Source organism: Zingiber officinale, chromosome 4B (genome assembly GCF_018446385.1).
Source record: "Zingiber officinale cultivar Zhangliang chromosome 4B, Zo_v1.1, whole genome shotgun sequence".
Lineage (NCBI taxonomy): Eukaryota > Viridiplantae > Streptophyta > Magnoliopsida > Zingiberales > Zingiberaceae > Zingiber > Zingiber officinale.
The window spans coordinates 118,497,000-118,509,750 of record NC_055993.1 but is presented as its reverse complement, the minus strand read 5'-3'; the positions used below and the strand labels follow the sequence as shown (position 1 = coordinate 118,509,750).

The 12,751-nt window shown below is 33.7% G+C and overlaps 1 protein-coding gene and 1 pseudogene across 1 annotated transcript; one reads left to right on the top strand and one right to left on the bottom strand.

The window, feature by feature from the left end:
- Positions 1 to 2,602: 2,602 nt before the first annotated feature.
- Positions 2,603 to 8,220, top strand: LOC121976219 (probable galacturonosyltransferase 7). The gene is made up of 10 exons (XM_042528301.1): positions 2,603 to 2,961; positions 3,201 to 3,232; positions 3,328 to 3,363; positions 3,443 to 3,514; positions 3,695 to 3,887; positions 4,696 to 4,745; positions 5,010 to 5,305; positions 6,096 to 6,453; positions 6,536 to 7,081; positions 7,428 to 8,220. The coding sequence occupies exons 1-10, from the start codon at positions 2,817 to 2,819 to the stop codon at positions 7,707 to 7,709; spliced, it is 2,010 nt and encodes a 669-aa protein (XP_042384235.1). The 5' UTR covers positions 2,603 to 2,816; the 3' UTR covers positions 7,710 to 8,220.
- Positions 8,221 to 12,487: 4,267 nt separating this feature from the next.
- Positions 12,488 to 12,659, bottom strand: LOC121979020 (annotated as a pseudogene).
- Positions 12,660 to 12,751: the final 92 nt, after the last annotated feature.

Genomic DNA, 12,751 nt, shown 5'->3' with positions numbered 1-12,751 from the left:
TTGACCTTGGGCTAATGTCTTCTCCTTTTATTCCATATTTCTCTTTTGAGCTCCTGACATGTATTACAGAGGCATTTTAAATATATTTTTATTATACCTACAAGTTATTAAAAATGAATATATAACTCAATAATTCATAATGAAATTAATTCAAATCCTAATTTTCATCTTCACTCCTAATTTCCGTAAATTAGGGCTTGTATCCAAATTTAAGGATTTTCGAATTTATACCTCAAATTCTTGAAACTCCAGCTTCTACACAAAGTTTATAAAATTTATTAGCATCTGATTTGAAAATTAATTCGAAATTTCAAACGATGAAAAAAGGGCAAAAATGACCTGCATTAGCCAAATATAAACACAAAAATATTGCCGAACCACTACAAATATGAAATCGATTGCACTGACATTGTGAATAATTCAAAATCTCGAGTACAAAATAAATTACGAGAGCACCCAGATGACAAAAACGTATAGTTATGACTGAAAGAATGGAGATAGGAGAACAGAAGAGGAGATTTTTGTCGATGGTTCGAGAACCTACTTCTCAAGAGAAATTGAAATATTTTTGGAGGATCCTCTAAACCAAGCATGGTCTCCAGCAACCGACGATGATGAGTCGGGGAGGCAAGAAGTCGAAGAAGAAATGATTAAGGCTATATGATCTCTTCATTTAGCCATATAAAATTTAATTAATTTCTTTGAATTATTCTAATATCCTATATTGATAATATTTTTAAATAATAATAAATTTAATGACCTATTCTTAAGCCGGTGTGAGTTTTGAATCATCTTTTTCATCATGGACCGCCAACCATACAAGTACAATTAAAAAAAAAATAGACCCCTCCCTAAGTCAAGCCCTGAGCCTCATAGAAGATTCGACCTTATTCAAATCGATAGTATAAATCAGTAAAATTTTAAACGTACAAAGACTTGAGAAAATTTGGTATAAACTCATTATAAAATCTAAGGGGGCGTTTAGTTTAGGGTAATAGGAGTGGGGAATGGGAATGAGAATCATTGATTCCCATTGTTAATGTTTGGATTATAGGAATATGAATACAAATAAGGGAATGAATCCTTGAAATTGGGTAATAACTCATTCCCATGTACCCCCCTTTCAATGAGTCATTATCCTATTTTCATCAATCAAAATATTCCCTTATTCCAAAAATATCCTTGACTTAAAACTAAAATTTTCTCCATTAATATCAAATATCAAAATATATTTATTTATTTTTTCTTTCATATCACATATCTCTCCTTATTCTCTCTCATTATATTTTCTCTCTCATCATTGTTTCTCTCTCATCATTTTATCACACACTTTCTCTCTCATCATACTTTCTCTCTCCTCAATCTCTTCCATCGCATTCTCTTTCTTCTTTTTTTCCTCATCACACTTTCTCTCTCATCATGCTTTCTCTCTCCTCAATCTCTCCCATCACACTCTTTTTTTCTCATCACACTTTCTCTCTCATCATACTTTCTCTCTCCTCAATCTCTCTTATCACACTTCCTCCTTTTTTCCTCAACACACTGTCTCTCTCATCATACTTTCTCTCTCCTCAATCTCTCTTATCACACTTACTTCTTTTTTCCTTAACACACTTTCTCTCTCATTATACTTTCTCTCTCATCATACTTTCTCTCTCCTCAATCTCTCCCATCATATTTACTGTTCTCTTTTTCTCTCACCATACTTTCTCTCTCCTCAATCTCTCTCATGACACACTCTCTCCTCATTTTTTTCTCACTATATTTTCTCTCTCTTCATCCTCTCCTATCATACTTTCTCTCACATCATATTTTCTCTCATCATGCTCTCTCCAATCACACTCTCTTTTTTCATTTTCTCTCATCACACTTTCTCTCTCTTCATTCTTTCTTATCACACTTTCTCTCTCATAATATCTTCTCTCTTATCATTCTCTTTCATCATATTTTTCTCTCACATTCATCTTTCTCTCCCATATAATTTTTTCTCTTATTTTCCTTTAAGGGTAAAAAAGGAAACTTTGATTTATTCCGATAGAAGATATACAACTAACCAAACATTGCTTTTAAGAGTGATATTCATGCTCATACCCATTCTCATTCCACAATACAATGATTCTCATTCCCATTCCACAATACAATGATTCTCATTCTCATTGCACAATACAATGATTCCCATTCCGATTCCTATTCCTAGGAAAGAATCAAACGCCCCCTAAGACAATGGGCCCAAATAACTAATGGAACTAAAAAATTTTAAATTACTTTAAATTAAAATCAATACACTCTTAGAATCCTTTTTAATATATCTAGTTCTCACATCTTAATTTGATAGTATAAATTATGAGTAATAATTTTTTAAAAAAATTTAAACACTTGCGCAAAGACTCGCAGACGTGCGCATGTAAATCCACATGAAATAATTATTTCATGAAAAGATAGAGGAGGGGAATAATGGAAATATATTATATGTTTTTGAAATTATGAAAATTAAGGAAGTAAAATGTGCAATACTGAAACTGCCATGGAGTAAAATGCTAAATAAATTTAACCTGAAAAAAATTAGGAAAAATAGATAAATATAGCAAAAGGCTGCCACCGAATCCTCTTCACTCTGTTCTCACACTCGCCGGTTTCTTTTCCTTCTTCCTCCTTTTTCGCTTTCACTTTTGTTCGCCAAATCGAAGCGCATTACAGAGCAGCAAGCTTAGCGGAGAAGTATGGAGTAGCAGTGGCAGCGCGGAAGAGCAGTGCGCTAGTGCTAGAAGAAGAAGAAGAAGAAGAAATTTGAAGCGGCGGTGTCGGTGGATGACGCAATGAAGGGTTTCGTGGTGATCTCGACACCTCCAGCGTCGAAGCGGCGCTGTCGCTCCTCTTCGGTGGCGGTACTCGTCCTCGTCATATTTTCCCTGCTCGTGCCCCTCTTCTTCCTTCTCGGCCTCCTCAACCGCTTCCCCTCCGGTAAGTCGCACATTTCGCCCCCTCCTCTCTATTCCTCTTTGCTGATCTGCCATCTACTGGTGTCACCTCGAAGTTGGTGGCATTGCCTGTAATTTGGTTTGCGGTTGCGCTCTTTCTCACTTGGATTTGGATCCAATTTGGGGATTTAATTTTCTGGTCTTCGTCTAAGTCAAAACTGAACTATTGTGTGACATCATCTTAGTCTTATTATTCCTCTTGTTTCTTGTCTTCCGGCGCAGGATACGTCACAGACGATGATCTCGTGCCTTGGGTAAGGTTACCTCCGGATTGTTATAGATCGAAAGATCATTAATTTAAACGTTTTATTTGACAATTGTAATGTTCATGAATGCTGTCGTGGCACAGGAAAGTACTCTGTATGGCGTTGGTACTTCTTCAAAGGTTTTTTCTCCCAACATATTTTAGTTACAGATGGTTATGTGGGTTACTAATAATTTTTTTTCATATCCTCTGCACTTAGTTCGGTTCATATGAAGGTGACAGTCTAAGGATCAAGAATCTCGTCAAAAAATTTGAGCCTGCGTTCTCAAAGGTTGCCTTTGGTTTGCTGTTGTATTTTTCACCATCTACAAGTCTTTTTTCCTTCCAATTTGAAGAAAAAAAACTGATTTTTTTTAGATTGTTATGCAAATTTTATTTCTTTCTTGAGTTCTGATATGACTCACGTTCAGTTCATAAATTCCTTTTTTTACTGTGTTTGTGTATTTGTCAGGATCTTAGCTGGAATCACATGCAAAAAACTGGTACCTTTCTGAATAAGAAACCTGCCAAGAATTCCACGCCACTGATTGAGGAGGGGAAGGGTCCAATTTCCAAACCATTGACTGTGATTATGACTTCACACTCTGATCCAAATAATAACAGTGCCTATCATAAACCAGAAACGGTCATTCATGACACCCACGGTAAGTTGTAAATTTGCTAATTTAATCAGCACAAAACCTGAATTCTATTTATGCACTGAATTTTAGTTTTCAGAAGTATAATTTGATGAGATTTGTCAGCTATTTGGTGAGCCTTTTTATCATAACACATTAGAATAGCTTCAGGGCATCCCCAATAGTTAGAATTCTAAATGAGCTTTTTTTATGATCCCAATTTGTCACATCAACAATATGAAAGCTTATTGAAACATCTTCAATGGTTAAAGCTTTAAATAAGCTTTTTTGTTTGGGGAGCCGGCACTAGGGGGGCTACTAAGGTAGCGGATCTACTTTTTTTTAAATAAGATTTTTTGTGATCCAATTCATAGGATGAGTTGCATGGTTTCATGCATATTACATCAATTTCGAGACAACATAGTACGTTTGAGTTTTCACTACTACTCTTAAACTACAAACCTCACCTCTACAATGGTTCAAAACTTTTTATTCAGTTTTTTAGATTTTACAAACCTCTCATAAACCTTGCATTGGATATGCCCTAAGAATGCCAATGTGCATGCGTTAAAAAGCTACTGATTTCTGATAACTTACCTCCTGATATTGAATGCTGTTGTTTATTCATATTTTGAGAACACTACTATACCTGAGATGGAATCGGGGTATTCCTAGTTCATTTTTATCTCAAATATCTTTACATTTTCACATATCTTTGCAGTGTAGCAGCTGGTGGGAGAGTTCTTGGTGGTTGTTTTTTCCAATGTTGATTTATCTTGTAACTTTTGTAGAGATTTTTATGGCTTTTGCTTATCCATCTTGTTTATTTCTACAGGTCCCCATGTAGCACAAAAAGTTCCAACATCACTTCCATATTTGAGTAAGGTTAGCTGTGATATTTCACTACAAATTGTTGTCTTTACTTGAGGAATGGCACCTTCCTGGGAAACTGTAATAGATTTGAGATGATGACATGATTAGAGATCTGATCTCTCTTTTCGTCAAGGCTCTTATTTATGCTTCCTATAATTGAATTCCGTTTCATGTTATATAACTTAAAACTTCAAGTTCAATAACAACCCTAATAAAAATTTACTCGTGTTTGAATTTCACATCCATGCAAACTTTGGATGTATTCTCTTCTGTCAGCATGGGAGCAGTGATGGCATGAAAATAAATGCTGGTGGAGAAAATGGTGATGAAATAAGGAAAGATTGTCAGCGTGAATTTGGGAGCTATTGCTTATGGTCTGTAGAACATAAAACAGCAATGAAGGATTCCATGATTAAGACATTCAAAGACCAGCTTTACGTTGCTAGAGCTTACTATCCAAGCATAGCAAAACTTCATGGACAAATGAAGCTATCTCGTGATTTGAAACAAAATATACAAGAACATGAACGGATACTCAGTGAAGCAATTACAGATGATGATCTTCCAAAATTGTAAATCTTAACTCTACATGCTGTTTTTTTTTCTTTCTACTTTTTGTTTTTATTTTCTAATAATTATGTGTGTGTGTGCGCGCGTCTTACAAATTTCAATATTTTAGGATTTCTTCTTAATCATTTTTGTCATCTGAAGCATTTGTGTTAAGGAATATATGAAAGACATTATCCTGTTCTATATCCATGGATGAATCTTTGTACTTATTGTTGTTCATATATCGTTGAATGTGTTGTTAAAGTATTTTATCTTTTGCTTGCCTAGGTTTCTTGAAATATACTCCATATAGATGATTAAACTGTTGTAAGACCATCAATAATTTACGGGTGTAGTGTAGCCAGCATTAGAAGGTAAGTATGTATTCATGAATTTGTAAGTTTACTTATAAAGGCAGAGAAAAGGTTGTCATTGAACAATTAGGTGGAGCTCTGAAAGAGAAAAGGATATCAAACAAAACTTCAAACATTTCTTCCCTTTAGTGTTTTGGACATGCAAACCTGTTCTTTTTGTTGCATCCCCAAATTATGCTTGTTCATTGCATCTTGTTGGTGTTTTAGACGGAAACAGTGAAATGATAAAGTATCTCTGTTTGAATTAATAGAAACTATGGTATTTGCTTCTAGTTTTTTGTTGGTTTAGAAATCTTTGAAATGAACATGTGGATTTGTGAATAATAGATTGGCAAACTGCTGTTGATCTCATGGAACTGGCTGGCACTTCTAGGTCTGAGGATAATAATATATAGATCTGCAGATAGAAACTAACATGGTTATTTCTTTTCTCTTTCAGTGCAGAAAAGAAGACGCAGAAGATGGAAGAGACAATTGCAAGAGCTAAAGCGTGCGCTGTGGATTGCAATAACGTTCAGAAGAAACTCAGACAGATACTAGATCTCACCGAGGATGAATCTAATTTTCATATGAGGCAAAGCGCATTCCTCTATCACCTTGCTGTTCAGACAATGCCTAAAAGTCTTCATTGCTTGTTAATGAGATTGACATTGGAGTTTTTTAAATCTCCGTCAACTAGCTACCAGGAGTCCCACCCTAACCCATTTGACGGTCGAAATCTTATGCATTATGCGATTTTCTCCAAAAATGTTCTCGCAGCTTCAGTTACAATAAATTCAACAGTAATGAGCTCTGAGGTACTTATACCTTTTCTCATAGCTGAGTGAAATTATGGATGCTATTTTTGGTGTTTAATGAATTTTCTGTTAATTTTTATAGGTCAATCAAAATATGGCATTCCATGTTGTAACAGACGCACAAAATTTTTATGCTATGAAGGTATGGTTTCAAAAAAACTCTTACAGAGAAGCAACTGTTCATGTGATAAACATTGAAGAACTTAAGACGAAGCACGTCCTTCACAATACCAGCCTATCAGCACTGTTACTATCTGAGGAATTTCGTATATCTATTCATAGACCTGATCAACCTGCTGCAGAAACGAGTGCTGCATACATTAGTGTGTTTGGCCATTCTCACTTTCTTCTTCCCGAACTCTTTAAGAACCTAAAAAGAGTAGTGGTTTTGGATGATGATGTGGTTGTTCAGCAGGATTTATCATCCCTATGGAGCTATGACCTGGGTGGAAAGGTGATTGGAGCTGTTGAGCTTTGTGGGATGACACTAAGCCAACTGAAAAAATTTCTGGGCAGAAACATCTATGATGCGAATTCATGCACTTGGATTTCTGGATTGAATATTGTTGATTTGGATAAATGGAGGGAGCATAATGTGACGGCGATATATTTGCAACTTCTTCAAGGCGTAAGTGATATAGCACTTAGCATGTTCTCAACACTGAACTGTATTCTATAGCCAAATGTCCACTTGGAATAAAAGGAGACTTTTTTGTTGCATAAACTTGGTTTTCTAAACTTTTAATGTGCTTAACACATGATTAATCCAACAAATTTCCTGATTACATCTCTTCACCTAAATAGTGAATGTACATTCGCCATCTTTTTCTGTTTGGATCTCTTTGCCATCAGTTTCCCACCTAATTGGAAGTTTGTTTGTTTTTTTTCCTTGAAGAGTTTTCTGTTCGACTTGTTCTTATTGAGTCTCCATTCTGCTTGAATGAAATCTCATAATATGCTTTGACCCATTACAGTTTCAAACGAAAGATGAAACATCGCTTAGAGCTGCAGCACTGCCCGCAAGCTTAATTGCATTCCAGAATCTGATCCAACCCTTAAATGAGAGCTGGTCTTTGGCAGGGCTTGGTCACAATCATGGTATCACTAGAGAGGCTATAAACAGTGGTTTGTCCTTGCATTACAATGGCAATATGAAACCTTGGCTTGACCTCGGCATTCCAAAATACAAAAAGTACTGGAAGAAATTTCTTACACAGGATGACAAGTTCATGGTTGAATGCAAGGTGAATCTATAGCTGAATGAATCAGTCGATGCAATTTGCCACCTGATTTGGATATTCCATATGCTCAGCGAATCAAGTAGAACAAATCACACAGAATGCTTGAGAGTTTGTGTTTACAACTGGATCTTTGCCGAGATATTACTTGGCAACGTGGAAGGCAATTTCATTTGCTTGATGGAAGTGAATCAAGTAAATCGAAATTGAAATTGTCTAGTTGGAGAGATCTTTGATAGAACAAGAGATTACCTTGTCACTTGTACCCTGGATTAGATTTGTGCTTCTCTCCTTGCTGCTAATGCAGTTTTTATTTTTTATTTATTTTATTATTATTTTTTAAAAATAGAACAGGTAGAACATTGATGTTCTACAAATGCAGTTCCTCAACCTGTAATTTCACCAGTCCGGTCTCAATAAACAGGCCACTGGTTTGTAAATCTGTATCATCATGAGTGTTTTCTGTTGGATTTCTGTGTGTTTATCAACTGCTCTTCAGTAATGAATTTGTTTATTCTTCCAGTTGTCATTTTTTGGAGATAAAGACAGGTAAAGGAAGAACAAAATTAATGTTGTGTTCAATTGGAAGGAGAAATATTTTCCTACTTTATAGACAAGATTGTTTATAGATTCATGGCATTGCATAAGGATGTAATTAGAAGCTTAAAATTTAATAAATCTTACTTTAAGCATCCTCAATTCCTCAAGCATCACATTAAGATCATGCTAAAGCATAAAACATGCTTGAGGATGCCTTTTTTGCACTACTTTGACCATTCGTAAGAAGATCAAAATTTAAATTTCAATAGGGTCATAAATGATAAATATTCTAAAGATCGACTTTTAAATGTGTGTATGTTAGTGTTTTGAATTTATCTGATAGCGAATTAGGGAAGATCATCTAAGGTTGAAATAATTTTTTTTTTTTTTAAAGAACTTGAGTTTAGTTTATTTAAATATTATTGAGTTCTTAATTTGAATTTGAGTTTGTTTCAACGAAACAGTTAAAATATTTTTTTTTAAGGAGCTTGATTTTGATTTGTTTAGATATTGTATAACTCTCAATTTATGTTTCTTTGCTTGTTTGAAATTTTTATATTTTAAAACTTCTTTAGCATGCTAGTGAGTTTAATTTTATATATATTTAGAGAGTTTTTTTATTTATAATTTGGATAAGAATTTTATTGATCCTGATTTTTCAATTTCTGTTAATCAAAATTGCTCTAATTTATTTATTTATTTATTTATTTATTATTATTATTATTATTATTATTATTATTATTACCATATGTCTAACCCTCGAGCCGACTAAATCTCGAGATGAACTGTTCAATCCTACAAAAGTTTCCTAATAAATCTGAAAATCCTCCAACAGATAGTCAAATTAGCATCCTACTAAAAGAAAATGTGCATAGCTGGTAATCGTACCCAATGGGCAAACACATATATTACCTCCAAGAGAAATTGCCCTAATTTATATCAAAACTAAAGTTTTTTTTTTTTTTTTGACTATTTCCATTCAAATCATGGCACTTTCTTTTGGAGAAATAAAGATGGTTTTGGCCTGCTTTATTGAGGCATATACTTTGGCTTTATACACACACCACTAGAGACCAGACATTATTATGCTTAATTATGCTGTGATTGTGATTAGGGCATATTCATGATCACACTTCTGCTTTTAATTTCCATCACTCAAATCCCCTTTCACTTTATCTTCACCTTTGCTTCAACGCAACTGCCTATGCTATTCATTATTCGATTCATCGAGAGATAAAACTTATGCGAAGACAATTCTTTACGCACAATCGCAATACTACTATGCGCTTATCTATAAAACTAATGTTCAAACATCCCAAGCCAAGTGGCGGAGATGACACGGGCGTGTGGTAAGCTCATGACTCAGTCAACTCAAAATCAACTCGACCTGACTCAAGGTTGAGTTCGGGTCAAATCAGCCTAACTCACAATGAGCTCAAGTCAAACCAGACCGATCCTTCATAGGTCGGACAAAGTCAATCCGACTCACGGTCGAGCTCAACTCAAGCTAGCCCGACTCACAGTCGAGCTTGAGTTCAACCAGACATAGTTAAGTAGGGCTCAGCTCAAACCGCTCTTGAGTTTAAATATGACACGACGATTATAATGATGCAAATTGATGAGGGGTGAGCCCTTTGAAGAAGATTAAAGAGATATGTCATTTGAGAATCTTTATCACTTTTCACTCCTTATATAAGGTAATAGGGTTACGAGATTATTTCATGTTATTCCACTTCTTTTCTCTTTTCTCTTATTTTTTCTAGATTTGACTTGTGCTTCGGAGGAGATTTCACTGAGATCCTTTTTGACATCCTTCTAACTCTTTATGGTGTCTCTAACTTTCCCAAAGTCATCGTCATCACTGAAAATCCTCGTCTGAATCAAACCTTTTCTCATTAGATGTCTTAGAGCCTTTGCATAACTCGACCTGATAGAAATCCAATAGAAACTGACCTGATTGGCATTCGATTTGTCATAGAAACTCAACTACTAGCATATCAAGGAGTGGTCTCATCCTATGTTCTAACACATTTTCACTTAGTTATCATACATATTTGATGAATAAATCAATGATTAAGGAAGAAAAAAATAATTTAGAAAGATTTATAAGATAACATATGATCTTTAATGTTATTTATGTACATATCTTTTGTTTTAATAAATAATATGTATATTTTCTTTAACAAAATATATACCTTTATTTAGTTATAAAGCATTTTCATTTAGTTATATCAAATGCACTTAACCACGATAATTATATTATACCAAAAAATTTCTTTTGGTATTTTTTTAATAAATATTGTTGTACAAAAGTATAAAATTATTTCTAAGATATGTGCATATATATAATCACTTGTAATCTTCAAATAAATTTTATATGACATTAAAAATATTAAAATGTTTATGAGTTAATCTTATTTGTGGAAGTTAATTACTAAAAATGTGACTTTAATTATTCAGATTTATTAATTAAATGCTATTATTTTCATTTCTCCAAATATAAATAGTTTTTTTTTATTTTATTTTTTTTCAAATTCAATTAAAGTCAAAAAATTTTACATTTTACCTCGAGTTACCGTGCTAATGATAAATCGTCTGACAGAATTCTTAAATAATAAGAGTTTAAATTTTATAAAGGGCACCTTACATATATGGAGTGATTTACTTGTGACATTGGGCCGTCCAACTAGACTCATCTATATTTTATATTTTATACCAATGGCTATGAATATTTTTTTTAAAAAAATATACTCATAAGGAAAAATTTTAGAAAAAATCTCAGGGATATACATATATAAAATGATGAAATCTATAAAAATGAAAATAATAGGTCATTAATTTATGTATCTATGAACTTTTTTCTAAATTTTTTTTTTCTCTATGAATCATTACTCAAATTTTCGTAAGTCCTAACCCGAACATCTAGATTTTTAAAAAAAATACTATCACTTTTTTTCTTCACTTTGAATTTTAGAAATGAATTTCAAGACTTTCAAATTATTAATTCTCCTTGAATTAGAAAAATAATTACAATCAAAATAAAATTAAATAGAATAAAAAGGGGATATTCAACCAATCTTCTCATTTGCACTGTCAGGATATTCAAAACTTATTAATTTGTTCAATCTTTTATAATCTATCAAACTCGCAATACTTTAACTAGTACACTAAAACGAAAACGATCAATGTGAAGATGTAGGCCATTGTCACAACAATCAACCAAATTAGTATTTGTAATGAATCCACCCGTTAAATAATTATACATTAATCATCATGTGTCATATGTATAATATATATATATATAGATTTGATATACTAAGCGACACTTTGTGCACGACCGTGAGCGAAGTCCGACATGAGCTATCTGACGCGACCAAAATCCATTTTTTTTAATTTCTCTCTCATCTACATGCAACAACTTATCTCTCTCTCATCTGCATGCAACTATAAAATGTTTTAATCTCTCTCTCATCTGATTGCATGCAACAATCACCATGCCGCTAATTTTTAAAAGTGATGTAGCTGCTACAACGTTATAGCAGCTACTGCACAATAGCTGCTACACGTTGTAGCAGCTTCTGTATAGTAGCTGCTATAACGTGTAGTAGTGTTATTGTGTAACTACTATGTTGTAGCAGCTATTGCACTGTTGTAGCAACTACTGCACCGTTGTAGTAATTTATGCACCGTTGTTGAAGCTACTGCACCGTTGTAGCAACTTCTGCACCGTTATAGCAGCTATTGCACTGTTGTAGCAGCTTCTACACCATTATAGCAGCTATTGCACAATTGTAGCAGCTTCTGCACCGTTGTAGCAGCTACTGCACCGTTGTAACAGCTACTGCACCATTGTAGTAGCTATTGCATAGAAACTGCTACAAGTTGTAACAGCTAATGCATAGTAATTACTATAAGTTGTAGCAGCTATTGCATAGTAGCTGCTACAATGTTGTATCATCACTACCACAATATTTTTTTACATGTAATAATAGGAGAGAGAAGATAAAATATTATTTTAATTTAAAAAGAAAGAGAGAAAAGTTGTTGCATGCAGATGAGAGAGAAAAGTTATTGCATGCAGATGAGAGAGAAAAGTTGTTGCATGCAGATGAGAGAGAGATTAAAAAAATTAGGTTTTGACCGCGTCAGATTGCCCATGTCGGATTTCGCTCACGATCGCGCACAAAGTATCGCTCAGCATATCAAATCTCTCTCTATATATATATAATATAATATAATACATAAATACATATAAAGATGCGTAAGGTCTATGCACTAATACAACATAAGAGAACATAAGAACCCTAGCAGTAAGCTATTGTAATGATCTCTCCCTCGTAAAAAATTAATTTAATTTTTTATATAAGATATTAAACTGATAAAAAAAAATGCAGCACTTGATCTTAACCAAAAAGTCGAGAAAAATATACTTTCTAATATTGTCGACTTAAGAAATTTATAGAAAAACTTCTCCACTCGCAGTGCTACTACTCTTAAGATATGGAACTAAAGAGAATTAT

Coding starts and splice junctions, on each gene's coding strand:
- LOC121976219 (XM_042528301.1), top strand. CDS start 2,817: ATGAAGGGTTTCGTGGTGATCTCGACACCTCCAGCGTCGAAGCGGCGC. Junction 3,515..3,694: donor TTGAGCCTGCGTTCTCAAAG/GTTGCCTTTGGT, acceptor TGTATTTGTCAG/GATCTTAGCTGGAATCACAT. Junction 7,082..7,427: donor ATTTGCAACTTCTTCAAGGC/GTAAGTGATATA, acceptor GACCCATTACAG/TTTCAAACGAAAGATGAAAC.